At 41.5% G+C, this 27,538-nt stretch overlaps 1 protein-coding gene across 1 annotated transcript in view; it reads right to left on the bottom strand.

Annotated features, from left to right (window-relative positions):
* Positions 1-27,538, bottom strand: part of GABBR2 (gamma-aminobutyric acid type B receptor subunit 2) — a 940,304-nt gene that overhangs the window by 332,456 nt on the left and 580,310 nt on the right. Inside the window, exons 9-10 of the mRNA XM_040433083.1 lie at positions 4,456-4,536; positions 3,290-3,440 (exon numbers count right to left, since the gene is read on the bottom strand). Of these exons, the coding sequence (XP_040289017.1) occupies positions 3,290-3,440; positions 4,456-4,536 (232 nt within the window). The remainder of the gene's footprint in view (positions 1-3,289; positions 3,441-4,455; positions 4,537-27,538) is intronic.

Below are 27,538 nucleotides of genomic sequence, written 5' to 3'. Positions count from 1 at the left end.
TATATACAAGTAAATACACTGCTCGAAAAAATAAAGGGAACACAAAAATAACACATCCTAGATCTGAATTAATTAAATATTCTTCTGAAATACTTTGTTCTTTACATAGTTGAATGTGCTGACAACAAAATCACACAAAAATTAAAAATGGAAATCAAATTTTTCAACTCATGGAGGTCTGGATTTGGAGTCACACTCAAAATTAAAGTGGAAAAACACACTACAGGCTGATCCAACTTTGATGTAATGTCCTTAAAACAAGTCAAAATGAGGCTCAGTAGTGTGTGTCGCCTCCACTTGCCTGTATGACCTCCCTACAACGCCTGTGCATGCTCCTGATGAGGTGGCAGAAGGTCTCCTGAGGGATCTCCTCCCAGACCTGGACTAAAGTATCTGCCAACTCCTGGACAGTCTGTGGTGCAATGTGACGTTGGTGGATAGAGCGAGACATGATGTCCCAGATGTGCTCAATTGGATTCAGGTCTGAAGAACAGGCGGGCCAGTCCATAGCATCAATGCCTTCGTCTTGCAGGAACTGCTGACACACTTCAGCCACATGAGGTCTAGCATTGTCTTGCATTAGGAGGAACCCAGGGCCAACCGCACCAGCATATGGTCTCACAAGGGGTCTGAGGATCTCATCTCGGTACCTAATGGCAGTCAGGCTACCTCTGGCGAGCACATAGAGGGCTGTGCGGTCCTCCAAAGAAATGCCACCCCACACCATTACTGACCCAATGCCAAACCGGTCATGCTGGAGGATGTTGCAGGCAGCAGAACGTTCTCCACGGCGTCTCCAGACTCTGTCACGTCTGTCACATGTGCTTAGTGTGAACCTGCTTTCATCTGTGAAGAGCACAGGGCGCCAGTGGCGAATTTGCCAATCTTGGTGTTCTCTGGCAAATGCCAAACGTCCTGCACGGTATTGGGCTGTAAGCACAACCCCCACCTGTGGACGTCGGGCCCTCATATCACCCTCATGGAGTCTGTTTCTGACCGTTTGAGCAGACACATGCACATTTGTGGCCTGCTAGAGGTCATTTTGCAGGGCTCTGGCAGTGCTCCTCCTGTTCCTCCTTGCACAAAGGCGGAGGTAGCGGTCCTGCTGCTGGCTTGTTGCCCTCCTACGGCCTCCTCCACATCTCCTGATGTACTGGCCTGTCTCCTGGTAGCGCCTCCATGCTCTGGACACTACGCTGACAGACACAGCAAACCTTCTTGCCACAGCTCGCATTGATGTGCCATCCTGGATAAGCTGCACTACCTGAGCCACTTGTGTGGGTTGTAGACGCCGTCTCATGCTACCACTAGAGTGAAAGCACCGCCAGCATTCAAAAGTGACCAAAACATCAGCCAGGAAGCATAGGAACTGAGAAGTGGTCTGTGATCACCACCTGCAGAACCACTTCTTTATTGGGGGTGTCTTGCAAATTGCCTATAATTTACACCTGTTGTCTATCCCATTTTCACAACAGCATGTGAAATTGATTGTCACTCAGTGTTGCTTCCTAAGTGGACAGTTTTATTTCACAGAAGTGTGATTGACTTGGAGTTACATTGTGTTGTTTAAGTGTTCCCTTTATTTTTTTGAGCAGTGTATATAGGAAAGAATGTTTCCTAACAATTTTTCCTCTAAATCGATTTTATCTTTGGTTTGGTGCGTATTATTGTCAGTCTGTAAAAGTCCAAGATGCATCCAGACATCCTCCCCATGCTGTTCCCGAACCATTTCAGTGGTGTTTCCATCAATTTATGACCTTTTACTATGAACCAGACACCCTCCCCTCTTCAGAGCAGGGGGTGCCTGGTTTAATGCTCGGGTTCTCCCATTGACTTCCATTGTGCTCGGGTGCTCAGTAGAGCACCCGAGCATCGCAAGTTGTTCTACTTGAGCACCCAAGCACTTTGGTGCTCGACCAACACTACCTGCATGTAAACTTCTGGCAAAGATGGGGTCACAAGCAGCGCTGAAGCCAATGGCTGGCTGCAGTGTTGACGTTTTTTCCAAACACTTGACTGCATAACACAGTGGCACACCATGTGACCCTGTCACTGGAAGTTTACATGCTGGGACTGGAGCATGACAAAAAGAGTTGGACTGAAGGAGCAATAGCCAATTGACGGGATGCAGATAAGTATGCATCGCCTCACAGGTTCGGAGGGGGGGGGGAAGGGGAAGCCTTTAAGCCTAAGCCAAATTTGCACAAGTTCTTTTACCAGATATACATTTAAATTTATTTTTCTTTTGAATTGTTAATTTGCATAATGAGAAGTTTATTTGACATGTAACAAACGGATAGGTGTACGCAGCTGTCCTAGTCTTTATATGTGATGGTAGAATCACATCTCTACAGGAAACATAATGTGAATTGTTCTCATTACATTCTGTAAAACTCTGAACATAAAATAAATGGACCAATGTAAATTTTTATGTGTGCAAAGATATAAAATACTATACTCCCCATCACCCAAAATGTATTTCAAATTTTATTTTTCAATCATGTTAAACATACTGTAGTTAGGGGGATAATTTTCATGAATATGGACCAATGTGTTACATACATGTGTAGGAAGATGACAATCTCTCCATCTTCCCCTTTTCTAAATGCTTAATAGAGGAAGATGCAGTGGTATATGATTAAAGATGAGTAAATTGATTCTGTAGAGTCTAAATTCGACCCAGAAATTTAGAGAGAGAGAGAATGTTCATCCACAACTTTTCAGGGCACTTAGAGGCTATATACAGCTTTGGGGGCAATTTTATTTATTTTTTATTATTAAATTGTATTGATTTTCAGCTAAAAAAAAATTTTTTTCAAAAAGTCTTTGTTTAATTGGCTTTATAAAAATTTTTAAATCCTTTTCTATCTACAGCCATCGGATTCTCTAGTAGCCTGCTGTCTGTTTTCACTCTGTTCCATCAGGCAGCTCAGCTGATGGCTCCTTATCTCTGATCTCTGACCTCCTAAACACTCATTATAGCTCAATTCTTATCTTACTGATAAGAATGTGGCTTGAATAAGTGTTCATGATGTTTTAATAATTTAGAGATTAAGGGTTAATAGATGACTATAACAAAGTGAAAGTAGGAGTCACACAGCTAGAGGAAAATTTTACCCTTTGTGAAAAAACAGCTGAATAATTTTCAGCCCAAAATAAGTAAAATGTGATCATAAAAAAATTACCCCTGAAGGTGTATATAGCCTTTGAACCACTTTCGATTTGGGTCAAATCGGTCAAATAGAATCAAGTTTCTAGAAATTCTGTCATCACTACTGATGGCACTTACTTTTGATTCCTGTTTTTGATGTTAAAAAATAAAAATGTACTGGCCATAATCATTCCAATAATCGTTATGGCAGAAAGAATACTGTAAAGTGGCAAGTAGATCTGACGTCGCTCCATTCGAATGAAAGTTTGGTCTTTTGGAGGCTCTAACCCTAAAATGAATAGAAAATATAACAAGAAATATTTTTGAAAATTTTCATATTAACTCTTATTAAGTTGTCTTATGTTTCTTCCTTCTCCTACAAAGGTGAGACTTTAAGCTCCTGCTAAAGCTCCAAGCTAAACTTGATGCTTAATGCATTAACTCTTTGAGGACCATAATATTACCGTCATCAATATAAAAATAATTATATATTTTTCCCTTTAAGAATGTATTTGAACAATAAATAAAGCTAGATCCATTTATTGATAAGAACTAATATTTTTACTCAAACAAAAAAAAAGTATTTTAAGTTCTTAATAAGATGATACAGGCAATTAAAAACATGGGACAAATACGTCCCTTGGTCGGTCCTCAAAGGGTTAAGGAAACAATGGCAAGAAAATGTTAATTTACTTTTTCAATAGATTTCAATGTTTTTTGTCTCGAGATAACACTGTAACATCGGTGTTATCAGAGTAAATTTTAGCTCGACTACATCTGTACATCCCTGAGCATGTAAAATATTGCAAAACATTTGGGGGAGATTTATCATGAGGAGAAAATTTAAAGTCAGTTTTGCTTGAGTCTGCGTTGAAGAACTTTATGCCACATTTATCAAATGTCTCATGTTACTTGATAAATTTGGCTTATCCTTAGACCTAACACTTTTGTCTAGAGAAGCTTCTCCAGTTTTCCTACTCCACCCTCCTCCTGGAGTGAGATTGCAATGGTAAATCTGAAGTGAAACTCATTAACATAGCTAAACATACCCACTTTCCCACCCACATTACAAAACTGGAGTGAGTGGTGTAAAAATGCAAAATATCACAACATTTTGTTCAAGCAAGTGCAAAAAAGTTGCCAAACTTTGCGCAATTGCTTAAATTTTGTGAAAGTGCAAAAAGTCACAAAATCACTATTTTTGCAAGTCTTTGACATCAGATTCTGTAATGAAAGCATGGTAAATCAGGGCCTTGGTGTATACTGTTTAGTTTATTGTGCATTATCATTGTATGTACATGTACCTTGAAATCTAATTGTATCGTTGATCAGTTCAAGGCTGTCAGCTACTGCATTGTATTCGCCCACCTTCACTTCTTTACCATCTGCAGAGAGAAGGGGAGGAAGTAGTTGGTTTACACTAATTGAGACATACTTTACATTTTATCTGTGAAGATATACAGTACAGACCAAAAGTTTGGACACACCTTCTCATTCAAAGAGTTTTCTTTATTTTCATGACTATGAAAATTGTAGATTCACACTGAAGGCATCAAAACTATGAATTAACACATGTGGAATTATATACATAACAAACAAGTGTGAAACAACTGAAAATATGTCATATTCTAGGTTCTTCAAAGTAGCCACCTTTTGCTTTGATTACTGCTTTGCACACTCTTGGCATTCTCTTGATGAGCTTCAAGAGGTAGTCCCCTGAAATGGTTTTCACTTCACAGGTGTGCCCTGTCAGGTTTAATAAGTGGGATTTCTTGCCTTATAAATGGGGTTGGGACCATCAGTTGCGTTAAGGAGAAGTCAGGTGGATACACAGCTGATAGTCCTACTGAATAGACTGTTAGAATTTGTATTATGGCAAGAAAAAAGCAGCTAAGTAAAGAAAAACGAGTGGCCATCATTACTTTAAGAAATAAAGGTCAGTCAGTCAGCCGAAAAATTGGGAAAACTTTGAAAGTAAGGGCTATTTGACCATGAAGGAGAGTAATGGGGTGCTGCACCAGATGACCTGGCCTCCACAGTCACCGGACCTGAACCCAATCAAGATGGTTTGGGGTGAGCTGGACCGCAGAGTGAAGGCAAAGGGCCAACAAGTGCTAAGCATCTCTGGGAACTCCTTCAAGACTGTTGGAAGACCATTTCAGGGGACTACCTCTTGAAGCTCATCAAGAGAATGCCAAGAGTGTGCAAAGCAGTAATCAAAGCAAAAGGTGGCTACTTTGAAGAACCTAGAATATGACATATTTTCAGTTGTTTCACACTTGTTTGTTATGTATATAATTCCACATGTGTTAATTCATAGTTTTGATGCCTTCATAGTCATGAAAATAAAGAAAACTCTTTGAATGAGAAGGTGTGTTCAAACTTTTGGTCTGTACTGTGTATATATATATATATATATATATATAGTATCAGAGTAATTATAATAACCTATACAATAAAGATAACATAATTTATAATGCATCTTTAAAAAAAATATGCACTCTACGCCCTCCAAAAATTTAAATATGTAAAACTTGTATACTCCAAACTGGTCATTTTAGAAAGCCTAAGGCTAGTTTCACACTAGTGTTAAAATCCTCCAGCAGGCTGTTCCAGCAGAGATTAATGGGTTATCTGCTTTAGACAAGCCATATTCTTGTGCCATATTAGGTCACATAAGAGGGTGGCAACAATGCAAAGAGCGTCTCTCCCCCTGGAAGACTTATGGGGTCATTTATCAAACTGGTGTAAAGTAGAACTGGCTTATTGGCCCATAGCAACCAATCAGATTCCTCCTTTCATTTTTGAGAGTTCCTTTGAAAAATGAAAGATGGATTCTGGTTGCTGTGGGGAACTAAGCCAGTTCTACTTTACACCAGTTTGATAAATCTCCCCCTTAATTCGTATTTACACTGTGCCAATAAATATGCTTTCACATCATTACTATTATTTCCGTTCTTTTGCTCCATTATAGATATTATCTAAAAAGGAGATTGTGAGCCAGACCTTCTTGTCCAGCATTAGTTCTGACTTTGCAAATGCTCTTTGCATTAAATGAGCAACAATTCACGCAGACACACTCCAAAATCTTGTAGAAAACCTACAAGATTGTAAAAAACTTTTTAAGCTCCAAAGTGTGGACCAACTCTATAGCAATGCCTATGGATTTAGAATGGGATTCCATAAAAGCTCCTGTAAATGGAATGTGTAGGTGCCCTGATACACATATGTAGGTGCCCCGGGTCATTTTCATACGAAGCCACTCCCCCTCTGCCGCGTCTGCCCGCCCTTAGTCTCTGCTCTAACCTCCCTCCTCCCCTCCGATATCGGGCCGGGGCATCACAGTTTACCGTGCGTTATCGCGTTCATCGGCGCATGCGCGGGATTACGGACGGGAGGAGGGAGGTTAGAGCAGAGACTAAAGGCGGGCAGACGCGGCAGAGGGGGAGTGGCTTCATATGAAAATGACCCGGGGCCTGGGTACCGGCCGTTGTAACGCCTCCACTGGGCACCTTCACAGCCTCATTTGCATACGGATTAAAAGTGTTTTTCTGCACAACGATGCTAGCAAGGAACTAACGGTAAGCACAGTTTTAATAGGGGGGATGCCGTGTACATAACACTGTTATTAGGTTAATAGGGTGAATCTGCGTGAAAGACTCCCTTTAAAGAGAACCTTCCACCAGTCCTGACATTACAATATAAGTACGTGACACTGTAGGGTATGTTGAGGCGATACCCTTGTATTTTTTTCTTCTTCTATGGGCTGCTCCATTCCATTGCTGTGTCCCCTGTTCTTGTTTCCCGCATGGTATGCTAATCCATACCATCGGTAACCACAATGAGGGGCACAGAGGGGGAACGGAGCAGCCCATATAAAAAAAGAAAAAAGAAAAGTCCCCTTATGTAACTAAAAAAGTTTGTTTAATGAAGTAAAAACTTCACGGTGGCTGAATGGTTAGCACAGGTGCCTTCCAGCACTGGGGTACTAGATTGTAATAAGATCAAGGACAACATCTGCATGGAGTTTGTATGTTCTCCCTGTGTTTGCGTGAGTGCCCTCCACATACTTCAATTATCCTCCATGCTCCAAAGACAAACTGATAGGGAATTTAGGTTCTAAGCCCCTTTTAATTTACACAAGTATAGTATATGGTATGACTAAAATTGTAACAACCCACTTAAAAAAGTTAACATTTAATTTACGCCTCATCGTGAGTGTAGAAATAGTGCTACAGAATATTTATTTGCCCCTCTATATACTACCCTTTCAGCCCCAAGGGATTTTTCACTTTTGAGTTTTCATTGTTTAATCCCTACCTTCCCTGAGCTATAACTTTTTTATTTTTCATTTACATAGCTGTATGGTGTCTTTTTTGTGGGAAAAGTTGCACTTTCTAATGGTACCATTGATTGTTGCATCTAATCTGGTGAGGAGCTGGAATAAAATTCAAACGGAATTCCACGGAAAGGAATTCCACCACAGTTTTATAGGTTTTGTTTTTACAGCATTTCCTATGTGGCAGAACTGACCTGTGGCCTTCATTCTCTGGGTCAGTATGAATTAAGCAATAGCAATTTTTGATGAAAAGAAAATCCAACATTTATTTTTTGTTTTTTATCATTGAATTGTGGCTCCATAACTTTTTTATAGTTACATCTACAGAGCTGTATGAGGGCTTAATTTTTGGAGGGCGATCTGCAGTTTTTACTGATACCATTGTGGGGGGTATATGGCATTTTGGTCACTTTTGATTTAAATATTTTCTAGGAAGTGAAGCAAAATCGTCCATTTATATATTTTTTTCTGTCAATATTTTTAGATGATTTTTATTTTACTTATTTTCATGAGGTGCCATGGTCACATTTGACATTTTGGCACTATTGACAATTGCAGACATTAGCCCCGAGTGTCTGCTGTGTGAAACAGCAGGCAACCCGTGACTGTGGTGCTCGCTCAGTTCTACAGTGAGAGTTTTTAAAGAACCGATTTTGGAAAGGGTTAATAAAAGTACATTTTGGTATATTTTCTTGTTGTTTTCTTTTTGCAGCAGCAGGTTGCTGAATAGTGATGAGCGGCATAGGCATTTTCGTTTTTGCGATATTTTGCGAATTTTTCGCATAATACTCGCAATAAATTTACGAGTTCTAGAATTCGTGATTTCCAGTCATTATTTTCGCGATTGTGTAAATCGGCACTAATGATGCACATATTTTTTGCGCAATACATGCAACTTCACATTTTATCAGGTCTGAGTAGATATTACTGATTGGTGCAGTATTGTTGTGACATCACAGCACTATGTCTGTAGCATGTATGTATGGACAGCAGAGAAACAGTAATTCCTATCACACTACCTAACACCCTGTACTGGAACCTGTCAGTTACACTATATCAGGATATAACCTACACTGACTATCTCCTACTAACTATCTGTATTTTATATATAAGCTAACTAACTATCTAATGTAATTGGATAAGGAATAGGATCCAGATGAAAGCACAGAGCACAACAATGTCACTGCTCTCTCTCTCAGAACTGCAAAAAAACTGCAGAAAATGGCTGCTGGGGAGTTTCTTATATAGTAAGGGGTAAGCAACTTTCCCATTTGTTGCTAGGGATGTTGCTTAGCTCTGACAAAGACATTGCAGCCTTCTCATTGGCCTACAAGCAAGAAGGGAGGTTACTGATGAAAAAAAACATATAGCACTATATTCTACATCTTTGCGAATTCTCGAAGTGCCGATGTGCGCGATAAAAACTCGTAATTAGAATATTTGCGATCAACACTATTGCTAAATATTTGCAGCCTTTACAGTGGCAGCAATGTGGATAAAATCTTTTTTTTTTAATCTTATCAACGTGCTAAAGAAATTTTCCACAACAAAATCGGCATATAACTTGGTTTGTCATGAATCAAAGTGGTTGGGCTTGCTGGAATTACTTGCAAATATTACACTTCTCACTAGAACAAGGAGCAGATATATTTATCTATTTGAAAACTGTCAAATGAATCAAACTTATTTGTGGTCATTCTACATGTGGGTTTTTTTGGCAAAGTTTTTGTTTTTAAGGCATTGCCTATACAGTAAAACTGGACAATTACTTTCATTAGGTCAGTACGATCATGACAATATGACATAGGTATAGTTTTTCTTGCGTTTTAATACTGGGAAAAAAAACTTGAAAATAAATCTTTTTTTTCTTTTCATTGCTATTTTCCAGGCATGGCCAACCTGCGGCTCTCCAGCTGTTGTAAAACTACAACTCCCACCATTCCCTGCTGTAGGGTGATAGCTGTAGACTATCCGGGCATGATGGGAGTTGTAGTTTTGCAACAGCTGGGGAGCCTCAGGTTGGCCATCCCTGCTATATTCTGACACAGATAACTTTTTTGTAGTTATGTGTATGGAGTTTTATGAGGGCTAATTTTTTGCGGGGCGATCTGTACTTTTTTTATTTATATCATTTGGGGGTGTGTGTCACTTTTTGATCACTTTTTGTTTAATGTTTTGTGGGAAATGAAGTGACCAAATAAGGCATTTTGACTTTTTTTAACCAAATCCGAAATTTTGACTTTTTTCATTTGCCGTATGGGATAAATATTTTTATATCCTAATAGTACTGGCATTTTCACACACGGCGATGCCCATGATGTGTATTTTTTTTAATTGAAATTCCGCTTTGCGGCTCTTATCTCTAATATTCATTTTAAGCTGGCAGCTCAGGGAGGCATGTCATTTCTCAGAAGGCATGTCCTGCCTCCTGCAGCTGGAGGCAGATAAAAGTTGGAACTGAGTATGTGTGTCCACCTCAGTGAGGTTGATAGAGAAATTAGAAAAATAAGGTGTAAGAGTTCATTGAATAACTTAGTAACTATTATACATTTTTAATTACATGGATCACAAAATTAAAAAAATTACTAAACTATTCAGACCCAGGTGCTGTTTTCAAAAAAATAGAATATTTTTCGTGGGACAGCCCCTTTAACCCCATGACATCTGCCATACATGTATGGCAGAAGTAATCTCTTTAAATATGGCGCTGCCGGGTTCAGTAAACATAAGTCTAATCGCAGTGACCATGGCATCTGAGCGGTGAAGATGTAGGAGCCACATGCTCCCACGCCTATAACAGCCTCCCCTGACTGAGATCAGGGAATCAATTACATTAAAATGATATCCTGGAGGCTGCTTGAGGTTCCGATACCTATAAGTTTTATATTCCAATACAGGCCTGCAGGGGGCAGCACTGTATTGGAATATAGTGAATATAGATGGCCTTGCGGTCATTTTGTGGCGAACTTTGCTCGTTCGCAATTCGCCGAACATGCGAACAAATGAAGATGTTCGCATACGCCATATTCTTTTGCATTGCGCCAAAATTTGACCCATGACACACCCATCAGGTGGGACAGGACAGCTAATTGAGACGTTTCAGCACGTGGACACACCCCCACCCTATAACAGAACCCGATCTGGCAGCCATTTTACATTCTGTGTTTTGCCAATGTAGGGATAGGTTGCTTTGTGGAGCAGGGACAGACTGTTAGGGACACCAAACACTAACTAATAGGGCCACAAAAGTCCTTTTAAGGACTGTTATAAGTGTGCTATTGATATGTGTGATATACTGAGGGGTATGATATACTTATAATATACTTTCTAACATAGAAAGTATATCATAGTGCATTTGAATTGTGCAGCAGTTGTGTGTGGTTCTGCTGCGATACCGCAGCTATATAGAGGTACAAACACTATTGGAATAAATATTTGCAACTGGTTTGATATACATACCTGTTGCCCAAAAAATAACTGATTAAGGGGTGTCATATACCTATAATATACTTTCTAACATAGAAAGAATATTATAGTGCATTTGTATTGTGCAGCAGTTGTTTGCGGTTCTGCTGCGATACCACAGGTATATAGAGGGAAAAGCGTTATTGGAACAACTATTTGCAATGGGTGTGATATACCTGTTGCCCCCCAAAAAAACTGATTGAGTGGTGCGATATACCTGCTTCCACAAAATACTGATTCAAGGGTTCTATATACCTGTTTCCACAAAATACTAATTGAGGGGTGCGATATACCTACATAGTAACATAGTACATAACATAGTAACATAGTACATAAGGCCGAAAAAAGACATTTGCCCATCCAGTTCGGCCTGTTATCCTGCAAGTTGATCCAGAGGAAGGCAAAAAAAAACCTGTGAGGTAGAAGCCAATTTTCCTCACTTTAGGTGAATAAAAAATTCCTTCCCGACTCCAATCAGGCAATCAGAATATCTCCCTGGATCAACGACCCCTCTCTAGTAGCCATAGCCTGTAATATTATTACACTCCAGAAATACATCCAGGCCCCTCTTGAATTTCTTTATTGTACTCACCATCACCATCTCCTCAGGCAGAGAGTTCCATAGTCTCACTGCTCTTACCGTAAAGAATCCTTTTCTATGTTTGTGTACAAACCTTCTTTCCTCCAGACGCAGAGGATGTCCCCTGCTTCTACAAAATACAGATTAAGGGGTTCTATATACCTGCTTCCACAAAATACTGATTGAGGGGTACGATATACCTGCTTCTACAAAATACAGATTAAGGGGTTCTATATATCTGCTTCCACAAAATACTGATTGAGGTGTGCGATATACCTGCTTCTACAAAATACTGATTAAGGAGTTCTATATACCTGCTTCCACAAAATATTGATTGAGGGGTGCGATATACCTGCTTCCACAAAATACTGATTGACAGGTGCGATATACCTGCTTCCACCAAATATTGATTGAGGACTGCGATACACCGGCTTCTACAAAATACTGATTGAGGGGTGCGATATATCTGCTTCCACCAAATATTGATTCAGGGGTTCAATATACCTGTTTCCACAAAATACTGATTGAGAGGTGCGATATACCTGCTTCTACAAAATACTGATTAAGGGGTTCTATATACCTGCTTCCACAAAATACAGATTTAGGGGTGCGATATACCTGCTTCCACCAAATATTGATTCAGGTGTTCTACAGGGTGGGCCATTTATATGGATACACCTTAATAAAATGGGAATGGTTGGTGATATTAACTTCCTGTTTGTGGCACATTAGTATATGTGAGGGGGGAAACTTTTCAAGATGGGTGGTGACCATGGCGGCCATTTTGAAGTCGGCCATTTTGAATCCAACTTTAGTTTTTCCAATAGGAAGAGGGTCATGTGACACATCAAACTTATTGGGAATTTCACACGAAAAACAATGGTGTGCTTGGTTTTAACATAACTTTATTCTTTCATGAGTTATTTACAAGTTTCTCTTTGTTTACAGCCATTGACATGTCGCCGAGGTTAACACGTGAGGAGCGGATAGAAATTGTGTTGATGTCTGGTGAACGCAGTAACCGGGTCATTGCAGCAGATTTCAATGCAAGACACCCTACGAGACCACCCATCTCCCATGCTACAGTTAGCAAACTGCTTGCTAAGTTTCGTGAAACTGGTTCAGTGTTGGATTTGCCAAAATGTGGACGCATGAAATCTGTCTCTAATGAAGAAACATCAGTGGCTGTCCTAGCTTCATTCAGCAAGAGCCCACAGCGTAGCACTCGCCACATGTCACTGGAGAGTAGCATTAGTCGAACATCCCTTTGGCGGATATTAGCTACTCACAAATGGCACCCTTACAAACTCCAGCTACTGCAACATCTCAACGAGGATGACCCAGATCGGGGCACTGAATTTGCAGAATGGGCAAAACAAAAATTGGAACAGGACCCTCAGTTTACGCAGAAGATTTTGTTCACTGATGAGGCAAACTTTTATGTGAATGGTGAAGTTAACAAACAAAACCACCGCTATTGGTCTGACACTAACCCACATTGGATAGATCTCTCCAAGACTGTTGGAACAAAAAAATTGATGGTATGGTGTGGTATATGGGGTACAAAGATAGTGGGGCCATTCTTCATCAATGGAAACCTCAAGGCCACTGGATATGCAAAATTGCTACACGATGATGTGTTTCCCTCTTTATGCACTGAAGCTGGCACGTTCCCTGAGTTTTTCCAGCAAGATGGTGCACCACCACATTATGGGTGTCAGGTCCGAGCATTCCTAGATGAACAGTTTCCTGGAAAGTGGATTGGTCGTCGTGAGCCAGTTGAATGGCCCCAAAGGTCTCCCGATCTGACCCCCTTAGACTTTTATCTTTGGGGTCATCTGAAGGCAATTGTCTATGCTGTGAAGATACGAGATGTCCAGCACCTAAAACTACGGATACTGGAAGCCTGTGCTAGCATTTCTCCTGAGGTGTTGCTATCAGTGTGTGAAGAGTGGGAGAAGAGGGTTGCATTGACAATCCAACACAATGGGCAGCACATTGAACACATTTTATAAGTGGTCAGAAACTTGTAAATAACTCATGAAAGAATAAAGTTACGTTAAAACCAAGCACACCATTGTTTTTCTTGTGAAATTCACAATAAGTTTGATGTGTCACATGACCCTCTTCCTATTGACAAAACAAAAGTTGGATTCAAAATGTCCGACTTCAAAATGGCCGCCATGGTCACCACCCATCTTAAAATGTTTCCCCCCTCACATATACTAATGTGCCACAAACAGGAAGTTAATATCACCAACCATTCCCATTTTATTAAGGTGTATCCATATAAATGGCCCACCCTGTATATACCTGTTTCTACAAAATACTGATTGAGGGTTGCAATATACCTGATTCCACACAATACTGATTGAGGGGTGCAATATACCCGGTTCCACAAAATACTTAAGGGGTGTGATATACCTGCTTCTACAAAATACTGATTAACGGGTTCTATATAACTGGTTCCACAAAATACTGATTGAGGGGTGCAATATACCTGCTTCCACAAAATACTGATTGAGGGGTGCGATATACCTGCTTCCACAAAATATTGATTAAAGGGTTCGATATACCTGGTTCCACAAAATACTGATTAAGGGGTTTTATATACCTGCTTCCACAAAATATTTATTTAGGGCTGCGATACATCGGCATCCACAAAATACTGATTGAGAGGTGCGATATATACCTGCTTCCACCAAATATTGATTCAGTTGTTCTATATACCTGCTTCTACAAAATACTGATTAAGAGGCTCTATATACCTGCTTCCACAAAATACTGATTGAGGGGTGCGATATATCGGCTTCCAACAAATACTGATTGAGGCTTGCAATATGTCTGTTTCTACAAATACTGCAGAGGCAGAGGAAGAGGCAGGCCGTTTCGCACCAGGCCGAAGCCTAAGAGGGAAGTTGCAGAAGGTGCGTGCGATTACGTCAAAGGACGCACTAGAGTTGGTTGAGTGGCTCACTCAGCCTTCCACTTCTGCACCCTCTTCATCCTCTGTATCTGCACCCTCCTCACTCTCTGCTATGTGCACCCCCAAAGACACCACCACCATCACCACCACCACCACCATAGCCGCTCGACTCGAGACAGAGAAATTATTTTCCAATCCATTCCCAGACCTTACCAATGCACAGCTATTCTTGGCATTGGATGAGGAATAGGAGGTAGCAACGGCCACCACCCAGCGGTCTGACGACAGTACCCAGATCATCCCAAGGAGGGTGGTCCCCGCTGTTGCTGCCTACTACGAGATCTCTAATGTCAGTGGTGAAGGTGATGATGACGTGTCGATGGACGTCACGTGGGTGCCCACAAGAGAGGAAGAGGAGGGGGGTTTAGAGGGAGAGATGGAGCAGCAGATAGGGAGGGGAAGGAGGAGAAGCAGGCAGAACTCGCAGTGCACAGGAGGCAAAAAGCAGACTGTAAATGTATCTGGAGCGAGCCATCCTCCATGCACAGTCACATTTTGCGCTCCCAGGACGCAGGCACATGGCTCCGCAGTGTGGGCTTTTTTTTAACGTGTCAGCTGCTGACAATAATGTTGCCATCTGCAGCCTGTACATTCAACGCATAAGTCGCGGTAAGCCCAACACTCAGCTAGGGACGACCGCCTTAAGAAGGCACCTGGCGTCCCATCACTGAGCCCAGTGGGAGCAACGCAGTCAGAACCCACAAAGCCACACTCCTGGCGCTCCACATCCTTCCTCTTCTCCTTCTCCTCTCTCCTCCCATTTGTCTTTCACTCTACCTTCCACCGTGCCGTCGTCGCATTCATCTGACAGAAGGCAGGCTTCCGTGGCCCAAATGTTTGAGCGTAAAAAGTTGATGATGCCGGATAACCCTCTTGCCCAATGGCTGACCGCTGGCTTGTCGGAACTGCTAGCCCGCCAACTACTGCCATATAAACTGGTGGACTCGGAGGCAATTAGAAAATTTTTGGCCATTGGCACACCGCAATAGAAGGTCCCAGGAAGGAAATATTTCTCCCAGAAGGGCATCCGAAGGCTATATGGCAATTGTGAGGAAAATGGATTATTATTTACTGGCAGCCCTGATTCTCATTTGATTCACCTTTTGGCATATACATCAGTATACGTGCAAAATAAGTTCCCACCCCCCAGCCATCTGATTGTCAGCTGGCAAGGAAGAAAGCCCAGGGGTCCAGGCTTTAAGGAGGCCCCAGGAGGAGAATGTCACACCTCAATCAGCAAGTTTGGAGGCAAGCTAAATCCTGCAGGAAAACCCCCCAGCAGGAGGTATCAGCCCTTGCCAGGATGAATGATACCTTCCAGACATGTTGGCACCTACATTTCATAAGGAATTATGAATCGCCCGGCCATCACAGGCGCAAACCGGATACATATTTGTGTTCCGGTGGCCCATGGTCTTTGTTTGATGGGGCGAAGTCAGGGAAGGAAAATATCCATATCTCCCCACAGAAATCAAATAACAGTATCATGTTTGGACTTTAGTTATAGCCGGAACCCAGGCGGATCAATTGGGCCCGGAACCATCTTCCTGCGACATTCTGGTCTGGGGCTATGAGCCCTAATGGGTTTTATGGGTCATTTTCTCCCAGCACCAGAGAAGGAGGGGTGGACCCTACCGATAGGCAGGGAGGGGAGCTGCTGGCTACAGGTCATAAGCCCATGCAAGCCAGAGAGCGGTGTCTTTCTCTGAAAGGGGGTCACATTGTGCAAATGTATTTGGAGAGACCTGGAAACCGCTGACATCACCGCCCACCACGTGACTGAAGCTAAGGACTATTCCACCATCACAGAACTTTCAACTACCCGGTAACTGACTTTTGCTCTGCTTAACCCTGTTGTACCCATATAACCTGTATCTGTAACCTCAGACCACTGTATATATTCTCTGTGTATATTGTGTTATATCTAGTGTGCCCTTACGGCAATTAAATATATAAATTTTATCTTGTGCTATCTTGTATCTCGATCACGGAACCCCACGTCCGTGTTTTGGCCTAGTTATAAGCTACCGCGGGTTGGTTTCTCACCCTATATAATCCCGTTAGCGGACTGGGCTTATATCAAACGAGAAGCTGGTGGCAGATTTCCTGGGCTGAGACAGCGCTGTTTTCACTGCGGCAGTGAAAAGGCTCTCTCAGCTTGTTTCCTCTCTGTCCCCGCGTGGACAGGAGGTGTGTGTTAACTGTACCAAGTTGATCTTACCTGCTCCTCTGGAGGGCGTAACGTCATGCTGTGGTAATCAGTGACCATACCGCGTCTCGTGAGCTCGACATAGGCGACCTCAAGCGGGCACGAAGTGTGGTATTCATCACAGCCATGTTCAGCGGCAAGTAAATATATCTCTGGCACACAGTGTCGGTGCCAAGATACATCTGACCACAGACACGTGGTCTAGCAAACACGGGCAGGGAAGGTACATAACTTTTACTGCCCACTAGGTGAACCTTCTGATGGCCGTCAAGCATGTAACACGTGGCACCCGTGTGGATTTGGTGTTACCGCCACGGATTGCATGCAGGCCTGCCTCTTCTTCTCCTCCTCCTACTTCATCCTCCTTCTCCTCCTCGGCTGACTTCTCCTTTTCCACTGCTACCGCCTCTTCCGCTGCACCCCCCAAGCCCCCCCAGAACCTATTCGACGTGCCAGATGAGACGTTGCCATTCTATGCTGCGGCTGTTGTGCCTGGAAAACAAGAGCCACAGCGGTCCTGCACTCCGTTGAGCTCTGCGTTCACAGGCTGATCAGTGGCTAACCCAGTTCAATTTGACAGTTGGTAAAGTGATGTGCGACAACTGTACTAATCTGCTGAGCGCGCTGAAACAGGGCAAAATGCATGGCACACGTCCTGAACTTAGTCAAGCAGCGAATCGTTGCCAAATACCCCGGGGTCCAGGACGTCTTGTGGCAGGCCAGGAAAATCTCTGGCCATTTTAGAAGATTTTACACGGCCATGGCTCGCCTAGCAGACGTTCATCGGTGACACTACCTGCCCGTCAGATGTCTGATTTGTGACAGCCCAACATGCTGGAACTCCACTTTGTATATGCTTGATCGGCTGCTCCAGCAGCAACTTGCCGTTAACAACTACCTGTACGAACTCTGCAGCAGGATAGGTTCTGGGGAGCTTGGTTTCTTTTCACCGCGCCAGTGGCTGCTCATGCGCGACGCATGCAGACTTCTGCGGCCATTTGATGAGATCACCAAACTGGTCAGTGGCAGCCAGGGCACCATCAGTGACATTGTACCTTATGACTTCTTTCTGGAGAGTGTATTGTGTTGTGTCATTGATCAAGCCGTCAAGGAGCAGGAGCTGGAAGATTCAATGCTGAATGAATTCCCGGGGGGGGGGGGGGGGGTACTCCATTTGAGACAAATCAGCAGCAGTCTGAACAGAAGTCAGAGGAGGATGGTGGCTGAGGGGAGGAGGAGGAGCAAAAAGAGCAGGCTTTGAGGGGGACTTTAAAGTTTTTTTTTCAAGAAGAGGGCAGTTTTAAGATGTGTTGGTCACTTCGGATAGGAGGGAATGCCTAGACCGATAGGTGTCCGACTACATCGGGTTAATGACAAATGTGGACTCTCTGAGAAGCGAGGAACCCCTGGACTACTGGGTGTGCAGGCTTGATCTGTGGCCAGAGCTGGCACAATTTGCCATGGAACTCTTGGCTTGCCCCTTGTCAAGTGTCCTGTCCGAAAGGACGTTCAGCTCAGCAGGGGGGATCGTGACCGATAAGCGCACTCGCCTAGCTCACGACAGTGTGGACTACCTCACATTTCTAAAAATGAATGATGCATGGATCTCGGAGGAATTCAACACCTGTGACGACCATGTGTAATTTAATTTTCTCATGCCAGCCCACACATATCCGCCACCACACAGAACAAAGAATGGCCCTTGTCTTATGTATATACAGCGGCATAAAAGGCCTTTTCTGTTAGGTTAATGCCTAATTTTTGGGGCCTCTACTCTAGTGGCCTGCAGTAAAGTTTTTATCCAGTGACCGCCTAATGTACCTCCAAACACATAACCACTAGTTCTTTTCTGTCAGGTGAATGCCTAATTTTTAGGGCCTGTACTCCACTGGCCTACAGTAAAAATGTTAATCAGTAACGCCTAATGTACCTCCAGCCACATAATCACTTGTTCTTTTCTGTCATTTGAATGTCTAATTTTTGGGGCCTGTACTCCACTGGCCTACAGTAAAATTGTTATTTAGTGACCACCTAATGTAGCTCCAGCCACATAATCACTTGTTCTTTTCTGTCAGGTGAATGCATAATTTTTTGGGCCTGTACTCCACTGGCCTACAGTAAAATTGAATACAATTCGCGTGAATAGCTCACTACCCTTTCAGTATGGAATAGGTGCTCTAGTCTTAACTGATCACCCAGTCAGAGAATAATTGACAAAAAAAGGAAATATGTATAAGACTGGCACTCAACTTATGTGACTCACATGAAAAAGATCACAATTTATTAAATGTATACTTCTAAAAATTAACAATAAAAATACAATAAAATACAATAAAATACTGTGTGAAAAGACTACAGATGACACTGCGTGGCTCCAATTGGGTCACCTGTACGCTTCACAATTCATGCTAATGGTAGTACATATCTGTTGCTAAAAATTGTAGAAACAGAGCACCTACACAGGGACAAAAAGAGAGGAAAGATAGATCACAAAATCTCTCAGAAGACGCATGTATAGTCCCTTAATTAACTCTGCAGAAAAGGAAATCCAACGGCTGTGATAAAAAAGTCCTCCTCTAGATTCTGAGGATATCTAATTGTGGACAGCAATGTGTTCCTACAAAAATATCCAGGTGTTCACCTGAGAGAGGTAATCACTCCACAGAAAATGCACAGTGAACATATATTAGTCCAATCATGCAGGGGTTCAGTCCAATAGACGTAGTGCAGATTTTATCATCAAAACTGTTTTAGCCAGGTATTTTACTGGTGATTAGATACAGATGGTAGGTTAAGTGGTACTATATGTCTTACCGGTGACGTCTCAAAGCCGGTGACTGTTAGCTCCGTACCGCAAACTCCTACTCACCGCAACATGCGTCTCTATGCTTCCTCGTCGGCGTCCTCGCTCACCACTGGCTGTCACGTGGTTTCCATCAAGGATCGCGAGAGCGGCCTTTCAGTCAACGTATTCAAGTAGTAGATAGAACGATCCTGGAAATATAGGACTTTGGAGCGCTTCAATTTTGTTTAATCAGTCCATCCAAGAATATTAATCAATGTTTCCAGTTAATGAAGATGCAGGGGTGGGTCACACCAGACGCGTTTCGGGGACTTCTTTCCCCTTCCTCAGTGGCTCTACCCCCATTAATCCGTCATATCCTTTTATATCCCATCCGGTAATCATCAAAAGCAGGACTGGAGCAAAAGTTGATCCTTGCGGTTTAATTGCGTTTTCTGTGCGGTTTTTTATCTTCATGTGCGTTTTCTGTATATTGTTTGCACAATGCTGTAATTAAGCTGTATAATAAAGGAAAAAGGTCTACACCATTGCTATCCTTAAAAAAGGAAAGAAGAGTGTGAAAAAAAGGGTGAAACGAATAGGGAATAGTGGGACATCCCCATAGTGCATAACAAAACCTATACATATTTACAAAGGAACATAATCCTATTAATCTAATACAATGTAAATATACTGTACATTAAAGGGATATTCTAAAATTTTATTATAATACATAACGTGGAAGTGAATGAAACAGAAATCGTGCATAATATAGCCAATCCCTCATCTTTATTCCATAGTTTGGGCTTTCTGTCCTAGAGTAGGTTAGGGTATGTGTGCCTATCTCCAAGGAGGGATCACAGTGCTGATAACATAGCCAGACATGTGATTCCTCATTGGATGAGACGCACACATCCCAATATTCAGAGAAAGTCAAAGATTTCCAACTCAGCGTTTAATCCCGCTGGGATCAAGCTGCCAAAGTCGTAAATTCGTCTCGACTCAGCTCTGGACATTCTCTAGATGCGTTTTCCTCCTCTCCAGTGTTTGTCTATCTTCTCCAAGGCCATAAAGGTAAGTCCCTTAGGATCTTGATCTTGATTTTTCACATATTGGAAGGATTAAGGACAGACCCTGATTGAATAATGACAACTTTGGACATCCAATCGCTCTATACAGTGATAGATCATGAACAGGGCATATTAGCCCTAAAGGCACAATTAGAGAAAAATAAGGTGATGAGACCAGAACAAATCGATTTTATTCTAGAAGGAATAGGACACATTTTACAACATAATTATTTTTATTTTGAGGGCAGTTTTTATCTGCAGGTTAAAGGGACTGCCATGGGCACCAGGTTCACCCCCAGTTATGCAAACTTGTTCCTGGCCCAGTGGGAGCAGGTTTGCATTGATCCATATCGGGGGGGAAGGGGCAACCTGATGCTCTGGCTCAGATACATAGACAACGTTATTTTGATTTGGAAGGGAAAGAAAGAAGCCCTACGATCTTTTATAGCCAGACTGAATACCAACGACCTTAACCTGGTTTTCACTGCCAATATTAATTTAGTAGAAACAAAGTTCCTAGATCTGTCAATTATGAAAAAAGAAAACGGGTACATATGTAAAACCTAACAAAAACCGACAGCCAGGAACTCCTTTATCCTGCATTCAAGCTGTCATTTGCCGAATTGGCTGTTGAATGTTCCGTTCGGACAGTTCCGCCGATTAAAATGGAACTGTACCGAAGATTCCCAGTTTGAAGTGGAGGCTTTGACTTTGAAAAACAAGTTTGTGATGAAACAATTTCCCAGTCCAGTGTTAGAGGGAGCGTTAGAAAACGTGAGGAGTCTACCTAGGAGTTCGTTGTTTACATTAAAATCAGGTGGAATCCCAATTCAGACTGATACTCCCATATATCACACAATATAGGGGGGTGGAAGAGATAGTGAAGCGACACTGGCACCACCTGTTACAAGATAAGACTATAGGCTCACTAATACCAGTTAGACCGCAGATCACGTAAACGAAAGCACCCAATTTGGGTATAAAAATTGCCCCATCAATTAAACCAAAATCAAATAAGACTCTGTGAATAACAGACTGGATAAACCTTAAAAGTCTTTACAGATGTGGCCAATGTGCAGGCTGTAAAACCACCAAAGCCCCAAGAAGTATAAAAAAAAGGTACAATCAACGCAAAACTCCTTTTCATGGGAGATCAAACATTTCCTTACCTGCAATTCAACCAGCGTTGTCTATCTTATCCAATGCCCGTGTACTAAACAGTACATTGGGAGAACAAAGAGAACTTTGAAGGTGAGGATATCCGAACATCTATCTAATATCAAGAAAGGATATCTAAAACACTCGCTTTCGAAGCACTTTAAAGAAGTCCATAATCAAGATCCTAAGGGACTTACCTTTATGGCCTTGGAGAAGATAGACAGACACTGGAGAGGAGGAAAACACATCGAGAGAATGTCCAGAGCTGAATCGAGACAAATTTATGACTTTGGCAGCTTGATCCCAGCGGGAATAAACGCTGAGTTGGAAATCTTTGGCTTTCTCTGAATATTGGGATGTGTGCCTCTCATCCAATGAGGAATCACATGTCTGGCTATGTTATCAGCACTGTGATCCCTCCTTGGAGATAGGCACACATACCCTAACCTACTCTAGGACAGAAAGCCCAAACTATGGAATAAAGATGAGGGATTGGCTATATTATGCACGATTTCTGTTTCATTCACTTCCACGTTATGTATTATAATAAAATTTTAGAATATCCCTTTAATGTATATTTACATTGTATTAGATTAATAAGATTATGTTCCTTTGTAAATATGTATGGGTTTTGTTATGCACTATGGGGATGTCCCCCTATTCACTATTCGTTTCACCCTTTTTTTCACACTCTTCTTTCCTTTTTTAAGGATAGCAATGGTGTAGACCTTTTTCCTTTATTATAGAGCTTAATTACAGCATTGTGCAAACAATATACAGAAAACGCACATGAAGATAAAAAAAAACGCACAGAAAACACAATTATTCCGCAAGGATCAACTTTTGCTCCAGTCCTGCTTTTGATGATTACCGGAGGGGATATAAAAGGATATGACGGATTAATGGGGGTAGAGCCACTGAGGAAGGGGAAAGAAGTCCCCGAAACGCATCTGGCGTGACCCACCCCTGCATCTTCATTAACTGGAAACATTGATTAATATTCTTGGATGGACTGATTAAACAAAATTGAAGCGCTCCAAAGTCCTATATTTCCAGGATCGTTCTATCTACTACTTGAATACATTGACTGAAAGGCCGCTCTCGCGATCCTTGACGGAAACCACGTGACAGCCAGTGGTGAGCGAGGACGCCGATGGGGAAGCATAGAGATGCATGTTGCGGTGAGTAGGAGCTTGCGGTACAGAGCTAACAGTCACCGGCTTTGAGACGTCACCGGTAAGACATATAGTACCACTTAACCTACCATCTCTATCTAATCACCAGTAACATACCTGGCTAAAACAGTTTTGATGATAGAATCTGCACTACGTCTATTGGACTGAACCCCTGCATGATTGGACTAATATAGGTTTACTGTGCGTTTTCTGTGGAGTGATTACCCCTCTCAGGTCAACACCTGGATATTTTTGTAGGAACACATTGCTGTCCACAATTAGATATCCTCCGAATCTAGAGGAGGACTTTTTTTATCACAGCCGTTGGATTTCCTTTTCTGCAGAGTTAATTAAGGGACTATACATGCGTCTTCTGAGAGAATTTGTGATCTATCTTTCCTCTCTTTTTGTCCCTGTGTAGGTGCTCTGTTTCTACAATTTTTAGCAACAGATATGTATTACCATTAGCATGAATTGTGAAGCGTTCAGGTGACCCAATTGGAGCCACGCAGTGTCATCTGTAGTCTTTTCACACAGTATTTTATTGTATTTTTATTGTTTATTTTTAGAAGTATACATATACATATAAATTGTGATCTTTTTCATGTGAGTCACATAAGTTGAGTGCCAGTCTTATACATTTTTCCTACAGTAAAATTGTTATTCAATGACCGCCTAATGTACCTCCAGCCACATAATCACTTGTTATTTTCTGTCAGGTGAATGCCTAATTTTTGGGGCCTGTACTCCCGTGGCCTAAAATAAAAATTTTCTAGGCTCAAACAGGGCCTTTAAGATGCATAAAAATGGCCCCTGATTAAAATACATATTTTTTGTGGGAGTTTTTGGCATTGATTCCCCTCTGGTATGTCACTGTCCATGTTGTGCGACTATTTGTGCACTTCTAGTATATATTTGGTGGCTACAAATATGACCTGAAGGTCTAGGGTGACTTAAAAAAAAAAGTATATAAAAAAATATAAAAAGAAAAATAGGAGTTCAAATCATCCCTTTTGCCCAAAAAAAAAAAAGCAATTTAAAAAAATTCACAGTACTATTCAAATATTAAATTATTTATCCCATATGGCAAATGGCGTAACTGAAAAAAAAAATTGTAAATGGCCAATTGAATCATACTGACCTGGAGAATAAAAGTAATTGGTCAGATTTACCTCAAAGGGAATGCCGTAAAAACAACCCATAAAACTGTTGCAGAATTAAAGTTTTTTAACAATTCTACCCCATTTAAAAATTTTTTCCAGCTATCCACAATATCATAAGCAATATTAAATGGCTCTACTATAAAGTAGAACTTGTCTCACAAAAAACAAGTCCTCGTACAGCTATGTTAACAGAAAAATAAAAATAGTTATGGGTACTGTAGGTAGAAAAAATGAAAACACAAAAATTGAAAATTGTTGGGTCCTCTAGGGGTTAATAATTTCCTTTAAAAAATAAAAAAGTTCATTACAAAAGTGATGACAAACAGAAAGAAGGACGAGAGTGGTAGCGTGGTTACAATACTTACATGATGACATGATTACTACAGCTAAATGATTATACTAGTTTTGACAATTTTCTGACAGTAGTCTGACAATCCCTTAGACGTTGTGATAGAGCAAATCATTGTCTTCTGTCAGGCAATGCATGCAGCTGGATGTATTCCTCAAATAACAGTTGAGAGATATTTTCCCTTACATTTTTATGTAGGTATTCGGCATATTTGCTGTCAAATATCACATTACTTCCTTATGTGTATTTTATGTTTATATTTGCTCTATTTGCATTCAGCTACTTGTAATAAAATGAATACACTTCCTAACTCGCCATTATCTATCATGAATGCACAAATTTAGAAGGATAAGGGTAGTTGCATTAAGCAGTTGATATCAGTGGGTGCAGTTTTTAACAGCCTTCCCTGCATATAGACATAGCTGTCAATAACTGAATAGGACTGCCCACTAAACACCTAAGCACAAAAAAGCAGGGAATGAGCATGGTTTTCTGAGATTTTAATACTGGTGACCTATCCTCTGGCACCTGGGATACCCTCCGATCAACTATTTAAGAAGACAGCGACGCTCCTGTGAGCACCGCAGCCTTCTCCGTGCTTATCAAGCACAGCGCCATACATTGTATAATGACTGTGTTTGGTGTCGCGCTCAGACCCATTCACTTCAATGGGGCTCAGCTGTGTCTAGGCCATGTGACCAATGAAAGTGTCATCAGTGGCCTAAAGAAAGCAGCAAGAAGGCCACGGTGCTGCTATGAGCGCCGCTATCTTCTCAAACTGCTGATCTGTGGGAGTCCCAGATGTCGGAACCCATCGATCAGATATACGTTAGATGCCCTATCCAGAGGAAACTAAAATCTATGCCAGCTAGGAGCCGGTGTAGCATTCAGTCTTCTTTTACTCTAGAAAACTGCTGGTGCCACCCCCTTTCCACCCTCGCACACACCCTTCTCAGGAAAGTGGCTAAGGACAGCATAGAAACAACAGTCGGCAAAATTCCCCTCATGGTGTATGATCATATCACACATGCCCCCACCAACACTCAGCTTTCTGTGTCTACATAATGATAGAGTGAAAGCTGTGGGAGCTGATAATCAGGACTCTCACTGTCTCTCCTCGAAGTTCTGTCAGGACTTATCCTGCTCCAAATTATATAAACCTATACATCACAGAGCTCAGCTTTTCTCCCTCTATCATATGCTGCTTTTGGGTAGGACACCAGAAATCAGCAGTAGTTTCCCTCCCTATATGCCAATCACACAGGGAGTAGAGCAGAACCATACTGTGTCTGACACAACAGAAGTTACATATTTTAGCAGTAGGGATCATTATGCTCTGTTAGGTTACACTGTTTATCACTACTAGAGAGATTAGTCCTATAGCTATTAGCTTCCAATGTATGAATATTAATATGGCTACAGTTATATGACTCACTGAACCCCATGAACATCAATATCCATCATCTGCTTTCACTAACAGCTGGTTAGACACCTTCTTCTAACTGTCCTCTATATGAGAAACGTTTTAACATAACTCCTGTGATAAAACAATAAGCATTATAACAATCCTTTCAATAATAGACATAAACTATGTGCTGTTTGTGCTAAAAAGCTGTTCTATCACAACTGAGTGCAGATAATTTCAATCATAGTCATTCTCTGGTCAGTCAGTCACTCTGGGTTCATGAAAGTATACTGTGTACATTACTCCAGCGTCTACTAGCATTAATATATAAATGAAAGTTTCATATATACAGTACCAAAGTAGTAACATTGGCTCCTCCTCAAGCTTTCCATTTATTTTCTAGTGGTAGTGTTAAAGGGGTTGTCCATATAATAAAATAGAGTTTGTGACAGCACACCACGTGAATGTTTTATTCAGCCGGACATTACATAATTTTGAACAGCAACGTTTCGGGCTTACATATCGTGCCCTTCATCAGGTTGTATCTGATAGAAGTATATATATGGGACCGGCATGCCGATCAGGCTCAATCGGCAACACTTCAATTCAGGCTAAAAAAGACTAACATTTACTAGCCAAATATATGTCAAAAAGATACGCTTTTGCAATATACATGTACAAGTACAAAACACTGTACAAGAAAAAAAAAAAAGAAACTCTTTTATTATCTGAAGAGTTCCTGAGGTGGAGTCAGGGATAAAAGTGACGAGCACCCATTTTTCTGCCAGTTATCTGCTGAGTGCTGTGATCTCCTGTGAATCAAAGGGGTTGTCCATAGATAGAAAACCATAGCTGCTTTCCTCCATAAACAGCAGCACACCTGTACACGAAGTACGTGTGATATAACAGCTCAGTGCCATTCATTCAGTGGAGCAGAGCTACAATACCAGGCACAAACCCATGGACAGGTGTGGGGCTGTTTTTAACTAATGCAGCCATGTTTTTTAATCCTAGACAACCCCTTTAGACTACTTTCACACTAATGTTTCTATTATCATCCGTCATAGGATCTCAATACCAGAGAAAAATGCTTCCGTTTTGTCCCCATCCATAGTCAATGGGGACAAAACAGAACTGAACAGAACGGAATGCTCCAAAATGCATTCCATTCTGTTTGGTTATGTTCTCATACTGGACAGAAAACCACAGCATGACGGATCCATCATGACCCACAATGCAAGTCAATGGGGATGGAGTCAATCCGTTTAACTCTGATACAATAGAAAACGGATCCGTCCCCCGTTGACTTTCAATGGAGTTCATGACGGATCCGATTAGGCTATGTTAAAGATAATACAACCGGATCTGTTCATAATGGAAGCAGATGCTTGTATTATCAGTAACGGATCCAGTAAAAACGCTAGTGTGAAAGTAGCCTTAAGAGGTGAAGTATAGTGGCACATAAAGTTTTAAATAGGAATATATAGAAGAAATGTATTAAGACTGGCTTTTTATGCACCTGTGTTAATAAAACAAAAGCAAGATGTGCCAAATTTAATTGTAAGTCGTAGCTCTGTCAATAAATTTGGCATATCTTCTGACAGTTGAAGTGCCAGAGCTTAGAATTTCTCTATGCTTTACACCATTTTATGGCATACATTATAATAAACCTGTCACACCTCATTCGGATAACCCCCACCTACTTT

The sequence above is a fragment of the Bufo bufo genome, chromosome 5 (assembly GCF_905171765.1).
Source record: "Bufo bufo chromosome 5, aBufBuf1.1, whole genome shotgun sequence".
Classification (NCBI taxonomy): domain Eukaryota; kingdom Metazoa; phylum Chordata; class Amphibia; order Anura; family Bufonidae; genus Bufo; species Bufo bufo.
The sequence above is the reverse complement of the archived record's forward strand: the minus strand, read 5'-3'. Positions and strand labels throughout refer to the sequence as shown.